Source organism: Manihot esculenta, chromosome 3, assembly GCF_001659605.2.
Source record: "Manihot esculenta cultivar AM560-2 chromosome 3, M.esculenta_v8, whole genome shotgun sequence".
In the NCBI taxonomy this organism is placed as follows: Eukaryota; Viridiplantae; Streptophyta; class Magnoliopsida; order Malpighiales; family Euphorbiaceae; genus Manihot; species Manihot esculenta.
In genome coordinates this window covers 28,248,506-28,273,470 of record NC_035163.2, presented here as the reverse complement: position 1 = coordinate 28,273,470, position 24,965 = coordinate 28,248,506, and the positions used below count along the sequence as shown (strand labels likewise).

Below are 24,965 nucleotides of genomic sequence, written 5' to 3'. Positions count from 1 at the left end.
TCGAAGTTTACCCTCTCATCAGTCGGGCAATAACTGCCGAGAAGATAAAGGGGCAACAATTGGGGACCGCTAGACTCCCCCACCCCTATCAAGGGTCAGGCCCACGACAATAGCCCATCATTCAAAGGCCCCCACGCTATCTGCATAAAACAAACCCAACTCGTCCAGACCTTAAGACCGGGCTCCACCTGGATCTCTCACCTAGGACGGCTCGACAGATAAGATCTACCTCATCGATACTCATATGATAAATACTGAGGAGGCAAAAGGGCACGTCGTCGAAAGATCCAAGGACGCAAGCAGAGGGAAGCATGATAAAGACCAGACCTGCTCATCACCTAAAAAGGTACATGATCCGACTTATCATCGTTAAGCAAAGGCTACGAGTCTGAGGTGATGAGGATGTCGTGGAATCATACAAACCTGTGGGTCAAGACCTCAGCTCACTGGTTAAAAACAGAGCTCACGAGTACGGTTAGTTCAACTCGGAAAGAGTAAATCGAAAGCCTCAGCTCACTGGTTAAAAACAGAGCTCACGGGTACGGTTAGTTTAGCTCGGAAAGAGTAAATCGAAAGCTCAGTTGGCTAAATGAACTCTAGTTCCGATTGGCTAGAAGGCGAGAAGGAAAAAATAATACAGCGAATTCCTCAGGAAAAATTACGAAGCACGCAATCTAAATACCTCACTCATGACAAGGAAAGAACAGCTTGAGTATGAACGAAAAACAAAAATTTCATTAAAAGAACAATACATTACAGCATGTTACAAATACCTACATTACAGGATAAAAAGCTATCCCTAAAGGATTTACATGCCCGGATACATCATCATCTATGTTTACATCACTGTCACCTACCCCACCATCTTAACTTTCGATTCAGAAGAATTCTCATAGTTCGGAAGATGAGCTTCACAGGTCGGCTGAGCTCTGTCTTGTTATTATAGGGGAACTGAACAAGTTGATCCCCATAAGCATTTCTCACTGTTCCATCATAGGCAGGCTTCCTGCCGCCCAAGTGTGATGCACGATACACTCGAGCAAGCCGAGGAAAACCGGCGAGGCATTCTGAAGAGCAATGGAACAAGTGAATGTTGCAAATCTACACACATACTATGTTGGACTAATTTTAGCAGGTTACCCTTGTTAATATTACGTGTGTAGACAGCATTTCGTATCTCATAATAAGCCTCAGAAACCATGTTATTCCATGAGTTCGAGTCAGGAGCAGACATCAGGGGCACCACGAGAATCTCCTCCTCCTCCCCGGAAGAAAGAAAGACAGGAGCCCGGGCAGGAGCAGGGGGAAGAGGTCGTCCGGACGACCTGGAAAACATGATTCTGGCCACTTGTCGAATAACCTCCCCCACCGATCACCCCACTAAGAAGACGTCCGAAGCAACGTTCAAGCTCCCCATGGGCAGCGTAAGAATCTTAGGGGGCTTAATCCGCTTCATCTTCATCCCAAAGGCTGCAAAAATCACAAAAGCAAGGTTAAAACAGACCTCATGAGAGACAAAGCAGATTCGAAAGAAATAAGGGAAGGGTAAACCGTACCCCTTTCGCATGACAAAGAAAACTAAACTTGCATCTTTTGGGAGATTGACCGAATCAGAGGAAGGAGGATCGGAAAGAGAGATCCCGTTGTCCCGATAATGAGCCCAAGGATGAGAAGGAGGTGTTATTAATATATAGCCAGAGGCTGAGATTTTAATGTAAGACAGGGTGACCTTATACTCTAGGCTAGCGGCATCAGAATCCTTAAAGGCTATTCACAAAAGAGGAAAGAAAGCGTATCGGGAAGATAAAGGCAGGAAAGTGAGGATAACAGTGTGCACAAAGAGCAGAGGAAAGCTAGAAATAGAAAAAAGACGAAGAAAATTTAAAGCTACATGTGACAAAAAGATGAAAGGGCGTTATGGAGCAAGCCGAATTCAAACAGGCGCGGTCATAATGATTCTCGATGTTTACCCCCTCGACAGTTGGGGCAATAACTGCCGAGGAGGTAAAGGGGCAATTGATGACCACTAGATTTCTCCACCCTAGTCAGGGGCCAAGCCCTCGATCGCAGCCCATCGCTCAGAAGCCCACACATCCTCTGCACTAACAGGTCAGGCCCTTTCGAGTCTTGATACCGGGCCCCTCCGAATTTCTCAACCAGGCCGGCCTCGCCTTCACTGCACCTCGGGCCAATCTCCTTTGGGCCCAGCTTTGCTCCTATCTCCCGGCCCAGTCCAGAACCAGAAGGAAGACTCTTTCATCTGCCTTGTGGACCCCTCTATACACGCACAGGGAGAATCAAAGGTCGTTACGCATGGAGCAGAGATCTGATTCCCTCGTACGTCCGTATCAATGTAGCAGGGACAGGTGGACCAACGATATACGTTCTGTTAGCACATCACTAGCAGACAAAAGGAAACATATAAAAGGATAAATACTCTCCTCTAGGTCTAAACTTTTTCTAGTTTTACAGAACCCTTTGTAAAACCCTATTTCTCTGGATCTCAGATTATCAAGTGAAAATCAATTGTCCACTTAAAAATCATAAAAATCAATGAAACCTCAGCCCCATAACAAGATTCAAAATTAATCCAAATCAAACCCACAATTAAAACAAACCATTTAACTAAGTGTGGTAGAGTCAACTGCCAATACCCATCTGCTATTAACGAAAACACAACACCAAAGTAATTACACCATTAAAATCATTGAACGCATTATCAAAAAATAGAGAGCAATCAGAAAAACAGAAGATAACTTGTATGTATTAAAAGAAAGTTGAATTCTCATAAATAACAAAAAGTAAAATAATTTAAAAAATCAAAATACAGAAGAAAGAAGGTGCTGTAGAATTCATCCATCCTCTATTAGAGAGAGCGCAAATCACTGGATACGTCATTGTAATCTTTAGAGGTTTTGGCAACATCAGCAAGTATACTCCTTCCCATCAACAAAGCAGAGTCGCTGGCTACCCTCCAAATCTAACAAAAAACCCTCACGTTGAATAGCAAAAATCTGTCAAAAAAAAAAAAAAAACGCTGCTGACCGACCCAATGAAAGAAAATAAGGGAGGATGGAGACGTCTCATGTCGAAACGCAAAGAAAAAATAAAAAAAATTAAAAGAAAAGACACAAAAAATCCAAAACAGACTATTCAAGCCGACTGCTTTCTTTCTTCCTTCACCTTTTTCTCATAACTTTTCTTTTCCTTTTTCTCTCCTTTGAAAAAATTATAGCTTCTTTTTTTTTTCTATAATTAATAATCCTTAAATTAAGTGAGTTGTTGGTTCTAAAAATTAACAAAATAAAAAAAACTAATACAATTTTACTAGATTTTTTTTATATATACAAATCTTAAGTTCCAAACCTTTCTCAATCTTATAAATAATTCAATTACCAATAAATTAAAGTTAATATCTATTTATTACATATATAATATAAGTTAATAAATTACTTGTTTTATATCTATTATTATCATATAGAAATAATAAGTATAAGATGAAATTATTAGTATTGTTTTGAGTAACAAAACCTAATAAAAAATTATTAATATTATCAAAACTTTAGAAAAATTAATAATATTAACTTTTATAAATTAATAGGTTATACAATTATATTGCAGACCTTATCTAAAAAATAGAATTATTCACACTTTTAAAAAATTTTATACGATTTGAATAATTTTAAATACTGCCATGAGTGTACATATTGAATCAAATAAATTTATTATAAATATATTAAGCCCTTATTTGATGAGTATTTCTTATAGAATTCAATTTATTTTTATTTATAAAAAAATTTATTTGTTTGAAATTAATTTAAATATAATAGAATTTAATTAAATTTTTTTATATAAACAAATTAATAATAAATTTAAGTTTCACATTGATTGAAAATTTTTTATTAATATTTTTATAATATTTAAAATCATAATTTTATATAATTTTTTACCATTAAAAAAATAAAAAAAATTAAGATTTTTAAATCAACAAAATAATATAATAAATTTCTTAATATTTATAAATTCATTAAATACTAATAGTTAATATTAAATTAAATTAACTTTTCAAAGATAAATTATTAATTAAAATAAAAAATAAATTAAAAAATAAAAAATAAAAATAAAAATAAAAGGAAAAGAAAAAAAAAACTCTCTCTAAAGCTAATTAAATAATTTTAATATAAATAATCTTAAATAAAATAATTTCTTGCAAATTTTTAATAATTTTAATAAAATTTACTTTTAATTCAAAATTAATTCTAAAAATTCCAAATAAAGTTAAAATTAGCCATTCCGTTCAAATTAATTTTAAACAAGGATTATAACTAATTATTGGTAAAAATAGTTTAAAATACACACATACTTCCGTTTACATATACTAATATATTATTAAAAATATGTTATACTTTTATTTTAAATTCTAGCTCCATTTTTAATAGAAAATAGGAGAATTTTCTTAGCTGGCTAATATATATTTAATAATTAAATTACCGATTATATTTATTAAATTTTTTATTTTATATTTTTAAACTTGATCGAGTTGAGCGAAACTCAAAATACATTGAATACATCAAACAAGTTCAAATTTAAATAATTAAACTCAATAATTGATTTTGCTTTTTATCAAAGATACTGTAAGTATGGATAAAAAAAAAAAAAACTTAAATTTTGTAAATCTTAGAATCCTTCAAATATTTTTTCATTTTTTCAAACAATAAAATATATTAAAATTTTAAAACATCTATTTGACAACTTTACTTTAATTTGGCTCATATAAAACAAGTTGTAAATAACATAAATAAATAAAATTAAATAGAACTCTAAACTTTACCACGGTTGAAAACTTCCAATTACATTTTTATTTTTTTCAATAATAACAAATTATTAAAATTGTAAAACAATAATTAAAATCTTTACATTACTTAATTTGCCTCCTATTAAATAAAGTATAAGTATTAGGAAAAAATAAAATAAAATAAAATTCTAAATTTTATAATTCTTAAAAAAAAATTATCATGTAAAATTAATTGCATTGAGGGCACAGGGAGCTAAAAGAAAAATAAATGTAAATAAGAGCTAAATTAATCACAATCATAAAATAAAAACTGAAACAAAACTTATTATCACAATCCACAAACTTTAAAAAAAGTCATAATTTAACCGGTTGTACCATCAAAAAATCATATTATCACTATTTCTACTATAAATACATATCTAATCAGAGTAAAAAAATTAATGTACACTCATAGAAAATTGATAAAATAAAATACGAAATGCAACTAAATGGAAATTCAAAACACACAGACAAATTCTACGATAGGACCTTTATCGTATACCACCACTATTGGCAGTTACATCCAAATCAATTCGAAATTCAAGGTGGAGCAGTACATAAGAAGAGGCAATACGATAGATTAAAAAAAGCGTAAATCGTTAAATATATTAATATGATTTAGAATTATCATTATGGATTGTTAAGTTTTCTCTTAAAGTACTGAGACAAAGACTAGACAGATAAATGAGATAATAAAATGCTTTTTTATTAATCATCTAAAAAAAAATCCTCATAGAACGAGATCCAAACCTAACATTGTTGCATAACTAAACAAAAATATATACTATTGACTAAGAGATGCTGAAATTAGTTTTCAAGACAGAGATTTTCCATTTTTTCTATGCTAATTTTATACAAATTTTTTCTTAAAAAAAACGTCGAAACAATAAAAATTTAAAAATAACTATTAAAATCTTTAGCTTATTTTGTATCATAGCAAATAAAGTGTAAGTATTGAGAAAAATAAAATAAATAAAACCCTAAACTTTATAAAACTTGAAAACCTCCAAATATTTTATTTTCATTTTTTCAAATAATAAAAAATATTAAAATTGAAAAAATTCATTAAAAACTTTATTTTATTTTACCTCATATAAATATTAAAAAATAAAATAAAATAAAATAAAATAAAATAAAATAAAATTCACACCTCTAAAACTCTTGAAAATATTCAAATATCTCCAAACACTTTACAATAATAATAATAATTATTAAAATTGAAAAATAACTATTAAAATTTTTACCTTACTTGACCTCTTACCAAATAAAATATAAACATTGAGAAAATAATATAAAATAAATCTCTAAGCTTTAGAACTCTTGAAAACTTCCAAATTTTTTTTATTTTTTAAATAATAAAAAATTATTAAAATTTAAAATAACAACTAAAATGAAATAAAACCTTAAACCTAGAGCTCTTAAACATCTCCAAATATTTAAACACTTCAAAGTAATAAAAAAATTTTAAAATTTAAAAATAACCATTAAAAATTATACTTTTCAGATTGAAAACAGACAGTAAATATCGAAAAAAATAAAATAAAAATAAAAATTTAAATCCTATAATACTTAAAAATCTTTAAATATATTTTCATATTTTTAAATAATAAAAAAATATTAAAATTTTAAAACAATCATAAAAAACTTTACCTTAATGCAAAATTGAGAAAAATAAAATAAAACTCTAAACTCTGAAACTCTTGAAAATCTTAAAATGTTTCTAAACAATTCGGAACAATTAAAATTATTAAAATTTTAAAACAATTATTGAAAATTTTACCTTATTATGTCTTCTATAAAAGAGGGTGTACATAATTATTATAAAAAAAAAACATTAAACTCTAAATTTTTTTGAAAACCTCGAAATACTTTTAAACACTTTTTTATTATTTTTTTTTAAACAATAAAAATTATTAAAATTTAAAATTAATCATTAAAAACGTAACGTTATTTTGCTTCACACAAAACGGATTGCAAGTATAGGAAAACATTTCGACGAGAAAGTATAGGAAAAAATAAAATAAAATAAAATAAAACCCTAAACCCTAGAACCAGAGGCTGCTGTGCTCTGCCCGTTGTGCTTCTGGAGCCTTCCTCTTTTATTATAAAAGCGCCTACTTTCTCTCTTCACAGTCTGCCTCGTGTAATCTTTTTGTTAATTCACTCGCTTCCTCATTTCCCAATCCAGAACTCTTCATTGTTTTTGCAGTCTGTACACTATGTATCGTTTCGCCTCTAGCCTCGCTTCTAAGGCTCGGTACTTTCTGTTCCCCTTCTGTTTTTATCGTTGCGTGCTAACTGTGTTTTGATTGTTTTCTCCATTTTCCGCTTGGTACTCGAGTAAACGATGCAGCATAACTCGAAAGATAACCAATTTACGTTTTCCGATATCGGATTTATATTTTTCCCCTTTGGAATTTCATTTCTAACTGGATAAATAACTGAACTGAAAGCTTGCTACTTGAGTTTTTGAATGTTGCATCAGTGGTCAATGCTCTATGTTGGTTTTTGTGTTGTTGCTCATGCCTGATGTTAACGGGTTTCTTTTGGTTCGCAGGATCGCTAGGAACAGCACGCATCAGGTGAGCTCTAGTGTTCTTACTTCTTCCTGGCTTGTACATTTGTGCATTATCTTATTTGATCTGCCCCTGCGATTACTGCTCTTATCGATGAAGTTTGAATATAGCTTTCTCATATTTTGGGTCTTGCTGCTGTTATAGATTGGAAGTAGACTAAACTGGAGCAGAAACTATGCGGCTAAAGACATCAAATTTGGTGTAGAAGCCCGTGCCTTGATGCTTAAGGGTGTTGAAGAGCTTGCTGATGCTGTAAAAGTCACCATGGGTCCTAAGGTGATATATGCAGTCTCACATTTTAAATTACATTACAACAAATTATTCCGTTATTTAGTTGTTATAATTTCATACATGTCAACAGTATAATCCTGTAGTTTCATATTAGTCCTTAAATAAATAGCATACGTATGATGAAGGAGTAGAATATATGTAAAGAGAAAACTTCTTAAAAGCCAATTTCCGCTTTGTCTTCAATCATGATATATCTCCATTACTCTCACAACCTCAAGCGTATGCAACCCTGGTTATTTACTCTCAGAAGTTCTCTGACAGTTTCTTCACACCCAACCCTTTTGTCATTCTTAATCCATTACACCGACTATATCTTGAACCTTGTGGACTTCAGAACTATCATATTCGATGCCAAGCTCTTTTTGTCAAATTTAGAGGATGGAGAATTATTCTTTACTAGTTGTATTATTTACATTGTTATTTTAGCTAATAATTAATTATTTCTAAAGATGTCTAACAATGATGGATTGGATTTCTTTACTTGATGTATTAATGCTTATTGTTTGATCAGAGTATCTTAGTTATACTCATATCTTGAAATATCTCTTTATTTCATGTGTTTTTGCAGTTTTTTTTTTCTAAAAAATTTGTATAGGCCGTTACCTTCATGGCCACTATAGGCTTGTTTCCACTGCCTGTGTCGACCACGAACATGGCCGCAATTTAAATCCATGTTTCTTTCTGGAAACTTCTGTTTTTAGCTAACAAGTTAATGATGGTTGTCAATTGTGATTTATATTTTGTAATTTGTAGGGGCGGAACGTAGTTATCGAACAAAGCTTTGGAGCCCCCAAAGTGACAAAAGATGGGGTGACTGTTGCAAAGAGCATTGAATTCAAGGATAAAGTCAAGAATATTGGTGCTAGCCTTGTAAAGCAGGTTGCAAATGCCACCAATGATGTTGCTGGAGATGGTAACATTTTAATGTCTACCATTATCTAACTATTGTTTCCTTGATTGTTGGCTTATGGTAGCTCTCATACTCAGGAAATCTGTGCTTGCACTATTTTGTAATGGACATCTTTCTTTCTATGTTGATGCAGGGACCACTTGTGCCACTGTTCTTACTCGAGCAATATTCACAGAGGGATGCAAGTCTGTTGCAGCAGGAATGAATGCAATGGACCTGAGACGAGGCATCAGCATGGCTGTTGATGCTGTTGTTACCAATTTGAAGAGCAGAGCACGGATGATCAGCACATCTGAAGAAATAGCACAAGTTGGTACAATATCTGCAAATGGAGAGAGAGAAATTGGTGAGTTAATTGCAAAGGCCATGGAGAAGGTCGGCAAAGAGGGAGTTATTACAATCCAAGTAAGTTGAATCATGTTGACACACATTGATTCATTGAATTTGGCCTCAGAGCACCTCTTTGCTTTTACTTAGGGTTGGCAAAATTGGTGTTGGTAAATTATTTTAGATTTGATGTTTTATCAGAACATCTTCTTCTTGGTTGGGGGGATTGCGTTGCTTTGTTTCTCATGTACAGTTGGGTCTTAATTTATTTCTAACTGTTGCAGGATGGGAAGACACTAGATAATGAGCTGGAAGTTGTTGAAGGAATGAAGCTGGACAGGGGCTACATATCCCCTTATTTCATCACCAACCAGAAAAACCAAAAATGTGTAAGCCTCTATTTCTTTTGATTCAAAATCATTGGCCATAGCATATATCTTTAAAATTTTGTGGTGTCCAGATGGCTGGAAGGTTACGATAACTGTTCCTTCTAGTCATTTATTTAATTTTCCTGATTTCAGACTTAGTTGTGTACATGCCCTTTTGCTTACAGGAATTAGAAGATCCTCTCATTTTGATCCATGAGAAGAAAATCTCTAGCATACATGCTATGGTGAAAGTATTAGAGTTAGCTTTGAAGGTACCCGTTGCTTTCTCATCAAGCATTCAGATTGGAGAATATTTCAAATCCTTTGTTAAATGGTATATTCACATTTGGTTATGTGTTGACAAGAGTTTCTTGTCTTTGCTCAGAGACAAAGGCCTTTGTTAATTGTTTCTGAAGACGTGGAAAGTGAGGCATTAGCAACCCTTATTTTAAACAAGCTTCGTGCTGGAATAAAGGTTTGATTATGTTTTTGGGGCTAATCCTTTATATGAATTTCCTTTGTTTTGAGTTAACTGAATTCTTGATTAGTGTTTTTATGTACTTTTTTGGTAAATTAATTTATGTTTTGCTTAGGTTTGCGCCATAAAAGCTCCTGGTTTTGGAGAGAACAGGAAGGCTGGGTTACAGGATCTTGCTGTTCTCACAGGGGGTGAGGTGAGTTTACTTCTGCTCGTATATTGGAATACCTGTGTGCAATTATTATGGTTTTTATGATTGAAATCAATGCTTCTGTTCTGCAGGTGATAACCGAAGAACTTGGCCTCAATCTTGAAAAGGTGGATTTAGATATGCTTGGAAGTTGCAAAAAGGTAAGCTGAAAGTTTATTTTATGATTTTGGTAGCTTAGCCATGCGGTGGTGATGGCTTACCCCTGACCCTGAGGGTGTTCTGCAAGCTCTGAATATGTGAGATGGGACAGGATCTGGTTGCAAATTGATATTGAACTATTTATCTGGATGCATAATAATTTTTGTTTCCCTTTCAGATTACGGTGTCAAAGGATGATACAATTATTCTTGATGGCGCTGGTGACAAGAAAGCCATTGAGGAAAGATGCGAACAGGTGTTTTTTTTGACACTTTTGGATATCTAAAGACATCTTTTCATGCAAATATGAAGACCTGATTGATGCATACTATTGTGGTTACAGATAAGGTCTGCGATAGAGTTGAGCACTTCAAACTATGACAAAGAGAAATTGCAAGAGAGACTGGCAAAGCTTTCTGGAGGTGTTGCTGTTCTTAAGGTTATTCTTACTTACTGTCAACAGCTTGTACTATTTTGCCAGCTCACCAGAAAAAAAAAAGAAGACAGATTTTGTGCTGGCAGAGTCCTTTTAATTCTGACTGGTTCAGGTGGTAAATACTGCCTTTTGCTGAGCTGGATAACATTAGTGAAAGTTTGCTGTTGCAGATTGGAGGAGCTAGTGAAGCTGAAGTTGGTGAGAAGAAAGACAGGGTTACAGATGCCTTAAATGCTACAAAGGCAGCTGTAGAAGAGGGTATTGTGGCAGGTAACATATTCTTCTTTTTTTCTTTTCTTAATTTTTTTTTTTCTATATGTGCCCATGTTAGGAGAGTACCATTTAGGATCAAAAGTTTGTTTTTTTTTTTTAAATGTTATCTTCTTTGCAGGTGGTGGTGTTGCTCTTCTTTATGCCACAAAAGAGTTGGCTGAGTTACAGACTGACAACTTCGACCAAAAGATTGGTGTCCAAATCATTCAGAATGCTCTAAAGGTTTGTGTGTCCAGTTTCAGAACAACTTTCTGAAAATGCATGCTATTTAAATGTTGCATTTCCTTTAATTGCAGACTCCAGTACATACAATCGCGAGTAATGCAGGAGTGGAAGGAGCTGTTGTGATTGGCAAGCTATTAGAGCAGGATGACCATAACCTTGGTTATGATGCTGCCAAAGGTCTGTTGCTGTTTCTTTTTTCTTGTTTATAGATGTAGATTGCATACCCATTTAAATACTAAATTGATTGGTATATTTGCTGCATTACCAGGTGAATACGTTGATATGGTGAAAGCAGGGATTGTTGATCCTTTGAAAGTAATTAGAACTGCTTTAATTGATGCAGCAAGGTGATCATATAAACTTTGGTAGTTTAGTGGTTAAATATTTTTATTTTTGCTTACCAACTAGCATTTTATGTTATCTGTGCATGCAGTGTGTCATCATTGATGACAACAACTGAGGCAATTGTATCTGAACTTCCAAAGGATGAGAAGGACGCTCCAGGAATGGCACCGGGCATGGGCATGGATTATTGATGGTCATCATGAAGCATCGGTCCTAGTTAGGAGTGAACAGTCACCAAAATCCATACGGGTCTTATAATAATTTTTTTTTTCAAAAAAAAATTTTTAAACAGATCATTGTCATGGTCCAAAGGCATCTGTGTAATCATATTGAGGTCTGTAGGTAGCAAGTCCGGGGATCGGACAGTTTCAAGATAAAACTCATCTCGAGTTGTCCTTTGCAGGGACAATGTAGCGGCACTTTTGTCATCCCCTTGAAATAAAACAATGTTACTGTTTTTGAGAGATGCAAGTGTTTTGCAGTGGACGTTCTTCATTCCTGTGTGTATACCGTACATGACAATCACAAAACAAGAGAGTATCTGATTCAATCTACTGTGAAATATATTAATTTTTAAAATTAATATCAATAAGGTATATGAACTTTAATTTATAATATAAGTATGTGAACATTAATTGTGGTTTCTTAAAAAGTGCACGTGTTTACGAGTTAAAATTGGGCTAAATTTTATATACAAGTACATGAAGTTGTATGTTTGTAATTAGCGTACATGAATTTTAACTTGTAACAATAAATGCATGAACTTATCTTTATATCGAAAGGGTATACATCATCTGCAACAATCAATTTTCTAGTAATGTGACGACATGATTCATGTCAATTAAAATTCTAATATTTACATGTTCATGTACTTTACATAAGTTCACATGCTTTAGGTGAAATTTAATATAGTTTTAACATGCAAATAAGCTGTAATCAGTCGTGTGAAAGAAAAGTAAAATAATAAAATAATTCATGCGATGCGCAGACAGAACAAAACAACTAGTTTAAGGTTAATATCTACTCTGGGAGTGAATTATTCGAAGTTGCATTAACGAAATGCGACTCTTGCATAGTTCAAATCTATATGCTACTCCAGCATCCCTTGCTCAGATCATATTTTACTCCTATAACCTGGAGTCCTGCTAGTACTACGTGCCATTCATCCTTGGAGGCGAACTCTAAATCCCTATTGCATTGCAGCTTACTAAGTTGAACTTCACTATAGAAGGGACAAAAAAAAAAAAAAAGAAACCATTCCCTGCTACAAGGAAGAGCCTGTGTCCTTGCACTTGCTCATGCATGCAGGAGATAGAATCATTCACAACACAAAGAGATGGGCTTGTGTGTTCAGCAAAATAAATTCATTTCCAATGCAAGCAGCGATCATCTACCAATTCGGGGGGAAAAGGAAAAGGAAAAACTAAATTCAACATCACAGCTATACAGATCCAAAACATCATAGCTACACAAATCCATAACACTGATTCCCAGAACAAAGAACTCCACTTTATCTGCCTTTACGTCGATTTTTCACAGCAGCACAATCTGAACAATACCATTTCCCTTTTGGTTGTTCTTTCAGACCAACACAGCCAAAGTGGAACCATTCTATAGTGCACTGTTAAAAGAGTAGAAGCTTTCATCAAATTGCAGTCTTAAATAGAAGATGATTAGACATTTTTAACATAAGAGGCTTGGAAGAGAATGGCCAAAAGGAATTTCATTACTTACATGAGGGTTATCACAAGCTACCATCTCTCCATAGCTAACTTGTTGGCAGAAACAGTAGGTTGGTTCATTTGGATCCACTGGACAATCTAATTCCATACCAGTAGGATGTGCTGAAGTTGCAGCTGTTGCTGCTTCTGTTGCTGCTGTTGCTGTAGCCAGTCGCGTTCTGCATAAATTCCAGTAGCCAATTGTACAACTTAACAAAATTTATAAATGCCTGTTATTTCATGCAGAATCTTAAATCAATGCAGTAAAACTTCATCCAACAGAAGGCAATTTCAAGAATTCTCCTCACATACACATACTTGGCATGTCTGCATCATGGTTTTAAATAAATGTCATGTTATTTATAGGCTTTTGACTCTTCATCCAACAGAAGGCAATTTAAAGAATTCCCCTCACATACACATACTTGGCATGTCTGCATCATGGTTTTAAATAAATGTCATTATGTTATTTACAGGCTTTTGACTCTTCAATTACCGTTACACCCGTTATTTAAAAGGCAGAGAAAATTTTATTCTTGTACCAGCCATTACAGTCGTTGTACAACGGTAATGGCTGTTATTTACCATTATGTAACGGTATGGTTTGTAACCTGATTTTTTAAAGCTATATGGAGGCAACAACTCTTTTTTTTCCTCCGTAAATTGGTTAGTTTTATGCTATTGTATCTCACTTTTCTCAAATTTCCATAAAAAATTAACTATCTATCTACGTATAAATGTCTCTCTCCTTTTCTCTTAAGCTAAGATTATCAATTATCTTTCTAATCCTACACATTTATACCTTAGAAAATTTGAGTATTATTTGTTAAAGAAAATAATGTTGGATATTGGATGTCTTTATTTAATATATTAATACTTATTATTTGATTGAGTATTGTTAGAATTAATGAGATTTTATACTACAATTAAGGGGAGCATTATAGAAAGTAATTCCTATTTAATATAGGATTTCTACTCCGAAATAAAAAGAATAATATATATTTATATGTTCCTAAAATAGGGGGATATGATATATTTCTATTATAGTTGGAGAATATCTTAACTTATAGTATTGTAACATAGGTGTCTTTGATTGGTGTGTTTTGTTCAATCCTATAAGTTGTTTGTGTTGATGTTGGCACCGTTCACACCTATGTTTGTATTTGATTAGTGTGGTTTGTTCAATCCTATGAGTTGTTTGTGTCGATGTTGTCTCGCCGATATTGCCCTTGGAAAGAGATTTTGCATTGATATTTTCTCACCAGTATTGTCTTTGGAGAGGGATTTTGTGTTGATATTTTCTCGTCGACATTGCTTCTAGAGAGAGAAGTGCAATTCTAAGGATCGATTAATATTTTGGTACTTTGTGCAGGTGCTTTTGTGCAAGTGTTTTTGAATATGTTTATAAGTTACTGGTTGTAAGCTGTTATGAGAAAATTGTTGGCTTCTGCGTACAATCTCATCAAGAGAGTGTTAGAATTGATGAGATTTTATGCTACAATTAATGGGAGTGTTATGGAAAGTTATTCTTATTTAATATAGGATTTCTATTCTAACATAATATATATCTATATATTCTTAAAATAGGGGAATTTAATATATTTCTATTATAGTTAGAGAATCCCTTAATTTACAACATCATATCATAGGTGACTTGGATCCTCCATTAGAATTCTATTAAATAAAGATATAGCCCTTTGAGGTTTTATGTCCGTGGATATAGGTTCTTATAACCGAACCACGTAAATCTTGTTGTATTATGAGTTCCGCAAATTTTTTTTTAAAATTTGCAAAGCGATAGGTCATTACTGTTACACTATGGCACTTACAGGCCTGTTTTCATTGCCTGTAACCGCGACTGCGAACATGGCCGTAACAGTAATTTAAATCAATGGTCTGCATAACCACTTTTGTATGAGAAATTATCTCAATTCTCAAATGCATGCATATTCATGCTCCACTATAGATGGGTAGTCCCCCAGCAAAGTGCCTCATAAACTCTCATATTTTTGTTCTTAATCAGTTGTGGAACATTTGTGCTCTCTTTGAGTTTCCCTTTTTACCATCGTCATGAACTAAGAAATCCCTCACATTTGGAATGATTTTATTTACAAAAACTTACTTCCATTTAAAAAAAAGAACTTTAAACCATAATTCAAAGAAAGCTGATAGAAGAAACATTAACCAAATCAGAACTCAACATGTAACTTCCATAAGTGTTAAATACTATAAATTTAAAAGCTTAATCAAGTTATTCTAGATCAAATAATCAACAAAACATTAATAAAGCAAAAATAAAAGAGAATGATACTTTTTGCGCCCTCCTCTACCACTTCCAGTTTTAGCACTACCATCAACACTTGAACCAGGCAATGCAGTTGCAGCAGCACTCTCTCTTTCTATTGGAAAAAAAACACACACAAAAACATTATTACATACAGTTAGGACAAATGCACGAAACAGGTCAAGATACTTAAGTGGGGTAAATTTCGTCCATTGTTCTTCCCCAAAATTAAGGCACTTTAACAGCATCATTCCTAAATTCAAATTTGTAACACAACTCCATGAGATCAATTTGGATTATGCTAAAATCCTTGCAACCAATGGTCTTAAATCGTGCTCGTGGTCAACCGTAATGGAAATAGGCAAATAAATTCCTTTGAAAAATTGCAAAGTTCATGAAACGAGTAGATAATGGTAACTACAAGTGAAATTAAGATACAAAATCATATAAGCATAAATACATCAAATAAAGACCTTATATAGACACACTATATATAATAAGCATAAGATACACAGCTAAAATACATAAAATATGAAAAGTAATAGCAAAAATTAGAAAATAAGGCTCACCTTTTGCTAGAACTAACTGTAGAAAAAGAGATATTTATGATGAACCAAGCTTAATGGGAGAAATTTGAATAAAAAGGAGAAATTTAGATGAAATTTTGAGAGAATGTGATACAAACAATAGATGCAGAAAGCTAGAACATGCAGAGAACGAAAAGTAACAGAAAAAAAAAAAAAACACTGCTCGCATGTAATTTGTAGTAGCTGCATAGTGGGGGTAATGGTCGTTATCATTAACAGTGGTACTGGATGTTACTTGTTACCCACACAGCTCAAAGAATTCCTATAAATAATGAGGTAACTGGGCCGTGCCAAACTTGTAAAAAACGGTCATTATGTTATTTAAAACCATACTGCTGTTTGCCATCTCCATGTTGGCATTTCCCTCTCCCTCCCTGACCATCATCTCTCTCTTTTCTCTCTCTCCTCTTACAACTCATTTGCAAAAAGCCTATAAGAGATTGATCTCAAAACCAAAAAGGGATTGATCCTAGAAAGAGATTAATATGTAATCTCAAACAAAAATCAATCCTAAGAAACATAAATCAAATACAACACAATGGGCAATCAACAAACTGAAATGGGAGAACCCAAATCTAACTCACTGAGAACCATGATTTCTAACTGTGGAGGAACCCAAATGATTTCTTACTATTCCTATTCTCCTTCCAAATCAACAAATACATCAATCTCACTTCAAATTCAATAAAAAGAATCATTACAAAAATTAATGAAGTCCAAAAAGTTTTATTCCCAAATCTAACAAACCATACTAATTTCAAAATAAATAAAATCAACAGATTGAGAATCAACAACCATGCGCCAAATTTGGGAGATGAGATGTTGAGTAGAGTGTGAGGACTATAAAGAATGGGGAAGGTCCAAGATTTTATCTGATAGCAGCAGCCTCCTTGTCCTTCTCTGCTGAGTACTCACTTGAAAAATTAGGTCTTGTCGCTTCCTCTCCACCGCCATACTCTCCCAGAGCCTCTTCATCTTCCTTGTACATTTTGATTTCTTGAATCCTTTTGACCACTTTGGTTATTTATAGTCAAATCCACAACATTAACCTCTATTTCTACCTCACCACCAACAACCCAATTTGTTTGATCCTTCACCAGATAAATCCAATTAAAGCATATTCCTCCAAAAATGATAGATATTAAGAAAGTAAGACAAAGTATACAGCAGAGAAGTGATCCTCCACAGCCTCTTTCCTCCCTCTTTTACAATTCAGATTAATAGATAACCCTCTCACATTCTCTGCTTCTTCAATTGCTGACGTGATTGGGCCTCCAAAACTCATTTTCATGGCTAGAATATCAAGCGTCACCAGCCTCTTCCATTTCAACCTCTTGCTCTTCAACATTGGTGTCCATGCTGATGATCCCAAAAAGATGAAGTGAAAGTGGAAGCCAAACACAATGGAAAGGGCAAAAGGCAGCTGAAGTCGAGACTGTAAAGGATAGCAAAGTAGATGATAAAGAAGAAGAGGATAGAGGAGACTGTGAGAGAGGGGAAGAGAGAGAAGTTGCAAGAATTTATTTTTAATTAAAAAGTTAAAATTTTGGTTGACCTGTCATGTGAATTTTTATGACAAGGAAACTGACTATTTAATAAGAGATACTTTATTAACATTCAAATTGATAACAAGACCGCAAGTCTAAGGATGACAGATAAAATTGATCTATCTTAATTGATCAGGAGAGAAATATAACATAATCTGTTGAGAAACTATAAAAAGGATGTTGTAACAAAGGTAAACAAGAAAATTACCTCGTCGAAGCTCCTCATCAAACTTTTTTAGATATTGATCCAGTTGTTGTATGTGTGTATCAACCTGAAGCATCATTAGAATAGAAAGGTTAACAAGGTATTAAAAGTAGGGCAGTAATGAACATGGTGTTGGTCCAGTGTTAAAATCCTGAAGTTTCCTTCCACTAAAGTTGCAACTTTCTCTGAGGTGTTTGGCAAAGAAATGACTTGACTTGACTTGGAGCAATTAAAGGTGCAACTAATCAATAATCCTGAAATGAATTGTTGGATTAACTGCCAGGCTTATATTGAGAAATGGCATCAATACTACTTTTACAGTGAAGAACATTCTCCTCGTAGTGACCAAAATGATTTTGTATTTCTTATTGCAGTGTTTTAAGAAAAAGATTCAGAGATTGGTCTGATTAGTCAGAAGTAGAAAGATTATTGAAACAAACCAGCATACCTCCCAATTACAACCTGAAAAATTAAGAGTTTAAGAAAGGTTTTGTCATAAGATAACAATTCCAGAGCCTGGTCATGTGGTTAATAAAAATGTATTGAAACTGTGATCTTTTGAAGCTATATCTCATCAGCATTTTCATTATTTCCTATATAGGTTTTCCATTTCTTCAATAAAAAATGCACTATCAAGTAATGCCCAGAAATTGCAACTGCAATAGGAGATCAAGCAACAATAAAAAGAAAAACATTAAGAAATATAAGCATGATGCTAGTCACATAAACTTGGGTAACATCACACACTTGTCCCAACTACTAATTGTATTAATTATCTAAGAATAATATAACAAGATATTAGACATACCAAATCGTATGCTTGGACAGCCAATGCAACCTTTTCATCTGCAATTCTAATGCTATGCTTTTGCTCATCAAGCGCCTCATCCGAGAATCTGATAAGTGAGGTATCAGGTGTAATATTTCCAGCCTTTACTCCTTGCTTAATATCATCAATTTCTTGTTCACAACGTTGCTCATTTTGTCGTTGGATTTCTGCTCACATATTTTTAGAAGACAAGCAGAAGGTTTTGCTTGAGAGAAGGATAGAAGTACAGAAACTAAAAACCTTAATAAAATTTTCAGTTTATGCAATTGGCCAATAGTGGGGGAAAGGCGAGAATTGCAATGTAAGGGGAAATAATTCTAAGCATTACAAGTTGAACACCACAGTATATTGCAGGATTGCAAAGAGGATAAAAATGCAAAATATATTGCAAAGGGCTAAACACACACAGACACAAACACGTGACCTCTTCCTTGTCCCATATACATCATAGATTCATTGCAAAATGACATGTCCAGGTAAAAACACATGAAAGAGATACCCACATCTTCCAGAAAGACCTGAACACATAAATACTCTCAACTTAGTAACATAAACAAGATGTCATCCTCATCCACATCAGAAAAACTGCATGTAAATATCACACAAGCAGATGTAGACAAACAAGTAATGGTGATCAATTAATTGATGTTTCAACAACTTCAACGTGATTATGCAGGTACTTTATCCATCAAACAATGCAATGATCATGAGGATATTAGGTAATAGACAAATAGAAGACAATAAGGAATAGTATTGATAGAAAAGAAGGAAAAACAAAATATGAAGAATATAACAAAGTTATTATCATTAATATTTCTCTTCAGTGTAAGGCCTACCCTGCAAACTTTTATCTAGATCACGTAACAAGGCATACTTCTTCTGCAGAATATTGGGCAGCGATTCCAGATCTGTACAAGCAATCAATTTTAACTTTTAAGGTCATTCATTAATAGACAACAAATAGACAACAGTACTGCTCTATGATAAAAACAACATATCTAGTGTTCCAAATGGGTTGTAGCATGTAGTGCCATGAGTATAAGTATTAATCCCTGAAGGAGTTGCAAATGTTTGAAGGGAGATAGAGATAAGGTTAAGCTAAAATGGAAAATCCCTTCTGTATTTACTATTAACAAATACTACATTTTCTCAAATAATGAATTCTAAACAAACTAATGTCAATGAAGAAGTCAAGAACCTGCATTATCTAGAGACTTCCGTTATCCAGTCTCAAGTATGCAAGCAAACGAGACAATGCACACAAGTATTTGTCACTATAGCCACTTGTTTCCACTAAGCATAACACTCTGTTTGGGAGGAGGTTTTTTAAGATAATAGAAGGTTTTTTATAGTTTAAAAACCTTAAACTTGTGTTTGGGAGGGAGTGATAGTTTTAAAGTAAGATCTTAAATTTCAACCCACCAATTCCAAATTGGTAGGTTGAGAAGATTTTAACTTTATTTCTTCCCAAACAATAAAAAATTATTAAAATTTAAAAACCATAAAAAACCTTAACTTAAAAAACAATACCTTAAAAAAACCTTAGTTTAATCTAACACCTTCCAAACAGAGTGTAAAAGTATTTCAAGCCCAAAGAAAGAATCAACTTTGACGAGGGACTCGTGAAACTCATAAACTCTACCATCAAAATGACGACGGAAATGAATCTAGATAACGTAAGATATCAGTCCAATACAAGATTTACACAAGAACCCTTCAAATTCTGGTAAAATAAGAAACCAGATAAAAAAGGTTTCAGTTCAAATCGTCATCAGATTTTGAAAGTTGATAAGAAACCAATGCTGTTGCCTTAATTTTCTTCCTCACAGTAAAGATTGTTTCTTTTTTTTTTTTCCCAATTAAACAACGATGGGAAAAAGAAAAAAATGTGAAAAGGGTTTGCTTAAGAAGCTGATTAGAGACCATCCTGAAATTTTTTTTTTTTTTTTAAAAAAAGACAGAGAAAGAGAGCTTACTGGCTTGGAATTCCTCGAGGAAAGACATTTTGGGGAACTTAGGGCTTGAGTTGGGGATAAGCCGCGTCGACAGGGGGTCTGAAATAAATAATCTGGCAGTCAGTTATCTTAACGACGCTCGTTAATTGATTCTGATCCTTCCCGCCACAGCCCAGAAACTGCTGCTGATTTTGCAGGTTGGATAATGTCTGTGATTAACGACGTGCCAGTCCTTGCCAACGTCGCCGTTTGGTTCATAAACCTATTTTTTGAGTAGTGCGATTTTCCCTTTTCAATTGGAAGTTCATAAATCTATTTAAAACTACTATTTTTATTTATAAAAAATTAAAGAAGTGATTAAAAATATTTATTAAAAAATAAAATATACTTTCATAAAAATGAATATATCATCTACTAATAGCAAGTTCCAGCTTTTTATTCGATATAAAAAAATACTAATTTCAATTCAAATTTAATTTTTTTCTTATAAAATTTTTAATTAGAATAAAAAAAATTAAAATTTTTTACTTTGAAAAATTTGCATCAAAAGAAATATGCCACCATCAGATGGATGTATCTCAAGCTTCAATTTCAATTCTTTTTCCTTCTTATTCAAAACAAAGGATCAAGTCATTTCACGATGTTTGATTCAGTTGCACCTGCCACACTACAGAATTAGACACTTAGATATTAATCTAGCAGGCAGTAGTTTTCCTATTGGACTCAATTTAACTAAACTATAATTCAGAAACTAATTAAAATTGGCCTGCAAAAAAAAAAAAAATTTACTTCTAGTTATCATATCTAAACTGGGTTGCATAAAAATGTCTGTGCTGCTTGCTTGCTACTAGATGAAATTGGAAAAAACTGAGATTTTGAAATGATGCAGTGGGTTTGGTTAAATTTTGACAACATTGGCAAAATCTATCATGCATCAGACTCCACTCCTCCATATCTAATGCAACTCTAACAACTTCACCACCTTCGAAGTCTAACACCTACTCCACCTTTTTTCTTCCTTGGTTTCTTTATAAAGAGCAAGCTGCATAGCCACTTGCATACTCATCTAAAGATCCCCAGGGACCTCAAATACAGAAATCAAAGGATGTTCAACCAACCATCACTTTCTATTTTCATTGCAGTGCTGATTGCTACTGTAAACATGGCAACATATTTGGCTGCAATTAACCCTACTCTGGTCGGCGAAGAGCCTGTTCTTGAGTTGTACATGCATGACATTCTTGGGGGGAGTAACCCCACTGCTAGGCCAATCACCGGCTTGCTGGGAAACATTTATAGTGGCCAAGTACCCTTTGCCAAGCCAGTAGGATTTATTCCCCCAGACGGTGCAGTAGCAATCCCTAACGCCAATGGCGCTATTCCAACTGTTAATGGTATCAATGGCATTCCACTGGGAACTGGCTTGGCTGGTACAGCTTTTGCAGGAAATCCCAATGGTCAGAACCCAAATGGTCAAGTTCAAACCCAGCTGGGACCGGACGGGTTGGGACTAGGCTTTGGAACCATCACTGTCATTGACGACATCTTGACCACCAGCCCTGAACTTGGTTCACAGCAACTGGGAAAAGCTCAAGGAGTTTACATTGCAAGTTCTGCAGATGGGAGCACACAGATGATGGCATTTACAGCGATCTTTGAAGGAGGAGAATTTGGGGACAGCCTCAACTTCTATGGCATATACAAGATTGGAAGTGCAATGTCACATTTGTCAGTGACTGGTGGAACAGGTAAGTATAAAAATGCTGTTGGAATTGCAGAGTTGCGAGGACTCATTCCACCTGGTCAGCATGCCATAGACGGTGCAGAAACATTACTGAGGATAATTGTCCATCTAAAACACTAAGCATGTTGTATAACTGGATTAAATGTGGGATTGTTGTAAAAATGAATGTTTCTGATTTCTCTTTGTTAATGGTTCTGTAGTAATGCATCTGTATTAGATGCTTCCAACAGAAATGGTGATGGAATACAGCATATGGTTGGTTGCTTTTTTTGATTTCCACAAGGACGAACATCATGCATGGACTCTTCTGTGTAGCCAGAAACAAAAGAATTTCAAAAGAAAATTTGTGGGCAAATCTAGATTGGAAACCTAATATAATTGACACATTAATTGCACAGAGCTCCCAAAGGATTATTACAGGCTGGTGATCTTTGTATGTGAAAGCAGAGCAGATTGATCAAGCCCATAAAGGGAATCAATCAAGTGCATCCGCAATGAAGCTGGTCCTTTGGCCATTTTCATTCCCAGTTCACCAGCAATCCCAAATATGGACAATGCTGAAGCTGTTGCTTCCAGAGCATGTAATGGATCAACAGCAACAAAAGCCGCAATGAGGGCTGTGACTGCACATCCTGTTGCTGTAATTTTCTGCATCATGGGTACCCCATTGTGAGCACCAACCACTCGGTTTCCATCTGTGATGATATCAACAGCACCTGAAACCGCAACTATGGCACCACTTGCTTGAGCCAAAGACTTTGCTGCTTCTATTGCATCAATCGACTCATGGGAGCTGTCTACACCCTTTAACACGAAATCCATTTATGAAATCAGAATATATATATATATATATACACGTATAAATAAGATAGAACCCAAAAAAGAAATGCAAGCATCCCAATTTAAATTGTGAAACTGACATGAAAAATTGCTCTGTACAAAGTGTAAATATCAAACATCAAACTATAATACCTTGGAGGCGCCCAGAGAAGCCTTAGATAGAGCGATGATCTCCGACCCATTTCCCCTAATAACAGTGGGCTTCATTCCCACAAGCTCCAGGCAAGCGTTCAGCCGGAAACCGGAAGCTCCAGCAGCAACGGGGTCAAGAACCCAAGGCTTCCCGAATTTAGTTGCCAACTCCGCAGCAGCTTTCATGGCTGGTAGCCGGTTAAGGGAAAAAGTGCCAACGTTGATACAGAGGGAACGAGCATGAGGAGTGAAGTCGGGAATTTCTTCAATAGAGTGGATCATAGCCGGAGATGCACCGGCAGATAGGAGAGTGTTGGCCATCAAATCCATGGAAACGAAGTTGGTGATGCACTGAACAAGCGGTGATTGGTCCCGCAGTTTACAGAGTAGGTTCCATGCTCTTGTAGGCCAGTCTTGTGTAGAATTGGGTTGAGAATTCGGTTCCATCTCCGGCTTTCTCCCAATCTTCTTCCCGAGTATACTCAACTAACTGGGGCTAAGAGCTGGCGTTTTCGTTATAATCTAGCAGGTCTGAGCCACTTGTCGTCGCAAGGATGACTTTTATCATTTAGATTTGAAAAAAAAAAAAATATTAATTTAAAATTAAATATAAAATATTTATAGATGTGAAATTTGACGGTGAGATTTGACAGATAGCTATAAAAAATGATTTAGATTTGAAAATTAAAAAAAAATTTAATTTAAAATTAAATACAAGATATTTATAGATGAGATTTGACCGATAGCCATAAAAAATGACTTTTGATGCCTTTTAAAAGTGTTAAGATTTTTTTTAAAAATAATAATATGTGATATTTTAAATGGTGTCATATCATTATTTATTTTATTTTTTATTTTTTAAATGACATTATTTAAAGTGTTAAGTTAATATTAATTTTTTTATTTTTTTATTATTAATATATTATAATAATATATTTATATTATATTAGTTAATAATATTATTTATATTATATTTTTATAATAATAAATATTTTTTTATAATTTTAATATATTAATATTTAATAAATTTTATTATTAATATTTAAATAAAAATTTACTGGTATTATATAATTTTAAAATTATAAAATTAATATTATATTACCATTAAATATATAAAAATAATTTAATTATAATTAAAATTATAAAAATAATTTAATAATATTGAAAATATTTATTCAGTAATAAAATTTTTATTATTTTAATATATTAAAACAGTAATATTGTAATTAAATAATATTAATAATTTTATATACGTTTAATTATATAATAGTATTGATGATCTGAGATCCAATAGAATAGGGTTTTACAAGGGTTTATGTTTCACAGAATAAGGTTTAAGTTTCCTGAGGAGGGGATTCCTCTTTTATACATTGTCTTGCTTGCTGGTGACGTGTAAAGGTCTCTCCAGGATTGGGCCACGCGTCTCTGCCATGCGGATTCGGAGGTACTAGGGTATCAGCCGCCTGCTCCATGCGTAACGGCCTCTGATTCTCCTCGTGCGTACGTTTAAGCGGATCTGCCAGGCTGTCTGGTGAATATTATTCTGGATCCTGGGTTGGGCCGAGAGTCGGGCCGGACGCTAGGCCTGAGAGGAGAGAGCATGCTTCGTGTGGGCTGGGTCGTTATGAGTGAAGAAGCTGGGCCGAGCCCGGTCTTGAAGGTTGAATGAGCCAGGCTTGTTGGGTATATCAGATACGTGGGCCTCTATG

The 24,965-nt window shown here is 33.9% G+C and overlaps 4 protein-coding genes across 5 annotated transcripts; 2 read left to right on the top strand and 2 right to left on the bottom strand.

The window, feature by feature from the left end:
- The first annotated feature begins 6,898 nt into the window (after positions 1-6,898).
- On the top strand, positions 6,899-11,876 carry LOC110612158 (chaperonin CPN60-2, mitochondrial). Its single transcript, XM_021752858.2, has 17 exons — positions 6,899-7,091; positions 7,392-7,416; positions 7,555-7,686; positions 8,455-8,614; positions 8,745-9,016; positions 9,223-9,327; positions 9,492-9,578; positions 9,692-9,781; positions 9,900-9,980; positions 10,067-10,135; positions 10,312-10,389; positions 10,477-10,572; positions 10,740-10,839; positions 10,961-11,064; positions 11,139-11,244; positions 11,336-11,414; positions 11,501-11,876. Exons 1-17 carry the CDS (start codon positions 7,054-7,056, stop codon positions 11,601-11,603), a joined length of 1,725 nt encoding a protein of 574 aa, XP_021608550.1. The 5' UTR covers positions 6,899-7,053; the 3' UTR covers positions 11,604-11,876.
- Positions 11,877-12,759: 883 nt separating this feature from the next.
- LOC110612224 (PHD finger protein ING1) lies at positions 12,760-20,825 on the bottom strand. 2 transcript variants are annotated; one of them, XM_021752941.2, is made up of 7 exons: positions 20,562-20,823; positions 19,422-19,493; positions 18,565-18,752; positions 17,760-17,823; positions 15,445-15,532; positions 13,147-13,312; positions 12,760-13,033 (listed from the first exon to the last, which is right to left on the bottom strand). In XM_021752941.2, exons 1-7 carry the CDS (start codon positions 20,587-20,589, stop codon positions 12,923-12,925), a joined length of 717 nt encoding a protein of 238 aa, XP_021608633.1. In that variant the 5' UTR covers positions 20,590-20,823; the 3' UTR covers positions 12,760-12,922. The 2 variants fall into 2 exon arrangements, with proteins under 2 accessions (XP_021608633.1, XP_021608635.1); XM_021752943.2 differs by lacking the exon at positions 19,422-19,493 and having other exon boundaries at positions 20,562-20,825.
- A 672-nt stretch (positions 20,826-21,497) lies between these two features.
- Positions 21,498-22,568, top strand: LOC110610462 (dirigent protein 16). Its single transcript, XM_021750390.2, has one exon. The coding sequence runs from the start codon at positions 21,646-21,648 to the stop codon at positions 22,402-22,404; it is 759 nt and encodes a 252-aa protein (XP_021606082.1). The 5' UTR covers positions 21,498-21,645; the 3' UTR covers positions 22,405-22,568.
- A 73-nt stretch (positions 22,569-22,641) lies between these two features.
- Positions 22,642-23,779, bottom strand: LOC110610461 (hydroxyethylthiazole kinase). Its single transcript, XM_021750389.2, has 2 exons — positions 23,257-23,779; positions 22,642-23,088 (listed from the first exon to the last, which is right to left on the bottom strand). Exons 1-2 carry the CDS (start codon positions 23,701-23,703, stop codon positions 22,699-22,701), a joined length of 837 nt encoding a protein of 278 aa, XP_021606081.1. The 5' UTR covers positions 23,704-23,779; the 3' UTR covers positions 22,642-22,698.
- Between the last annotated feature and the right edge of the window lie 1,186 nt (positions 23,780-24,965).

What these genes read in the sequence shown, in the direction of transcription:
- LOC110612158 (XM_021752858.2), top strand. Translation starts at nt 7,054, where the DNA reads ATGTATCGTTTCGCCTCTAGCCTCGCTTCTAAGGCTCG. An exon ending in AGCTTCGTGCTGGAATAAAG is followed by an intron (nt 9,782 to 9,899) that starts GTTTGATTATGT and finishes TGTTTTGCTTAG; the next exon opens with GTTTGCGCCATAAAAGCTCC. An exon ending in GAGGTGTTGCTGTTCTTAAG is followed by an intron (nt 10,573 to 10,739) that starts GTTATTCTTACT and finishes TTGCTGTTGCAG; the next exon opens with ATTGGAGGAGCTAGTGAAGC.
- LOC110612224 (XM_021752941.2), bottom strand. Translation starts at nt 20,589, where the DNA reads ATGTCTTTCCTCGAGGAATTCCAAGCCA. An exon ending in TCTAGATAAAAGTTTGCAGG is followed by an intron (nt 18,753 to 19,421) that starts GTAGGCCTTACA and finishes ATATGTGAGCAG; the next exon opens with AAATCCAACGACAAAATGAG. An exon ending in TAGCTTGTGATAACCCTCAT is followed by an intron (nt 13,034 to 13,146) that starts GTAAGTAATGAA and finishes CTCTTTTAACAG; the next exon opens with TGCACTATAGAATGGTTCCA.
- LOC110610462 (XM_021750390.2), top strand. Translation starts at nt 21,646, where the DNA reads ATGTTCAACCAACCATCACTTTCTATTTTCATTGCAGTGCTGATTGCT.
- LOC110610461 (XM_021750389.2), bottom strand. Translation starts at nt 23,703, where the DNA reads ATGGAACCGAATTCTCAACCCAATTCTACACAAGACTGGCCTACAAGA. An exon ending in CTTCTCTGGGCGCCTCCAAG is followed by an intron (nt 23,089 to 23,256) that starts GTATTATAGTTT and finishes TTCGTGTTAAAG; the next exon opens with GGTGTAGACAGCTCCCATGA.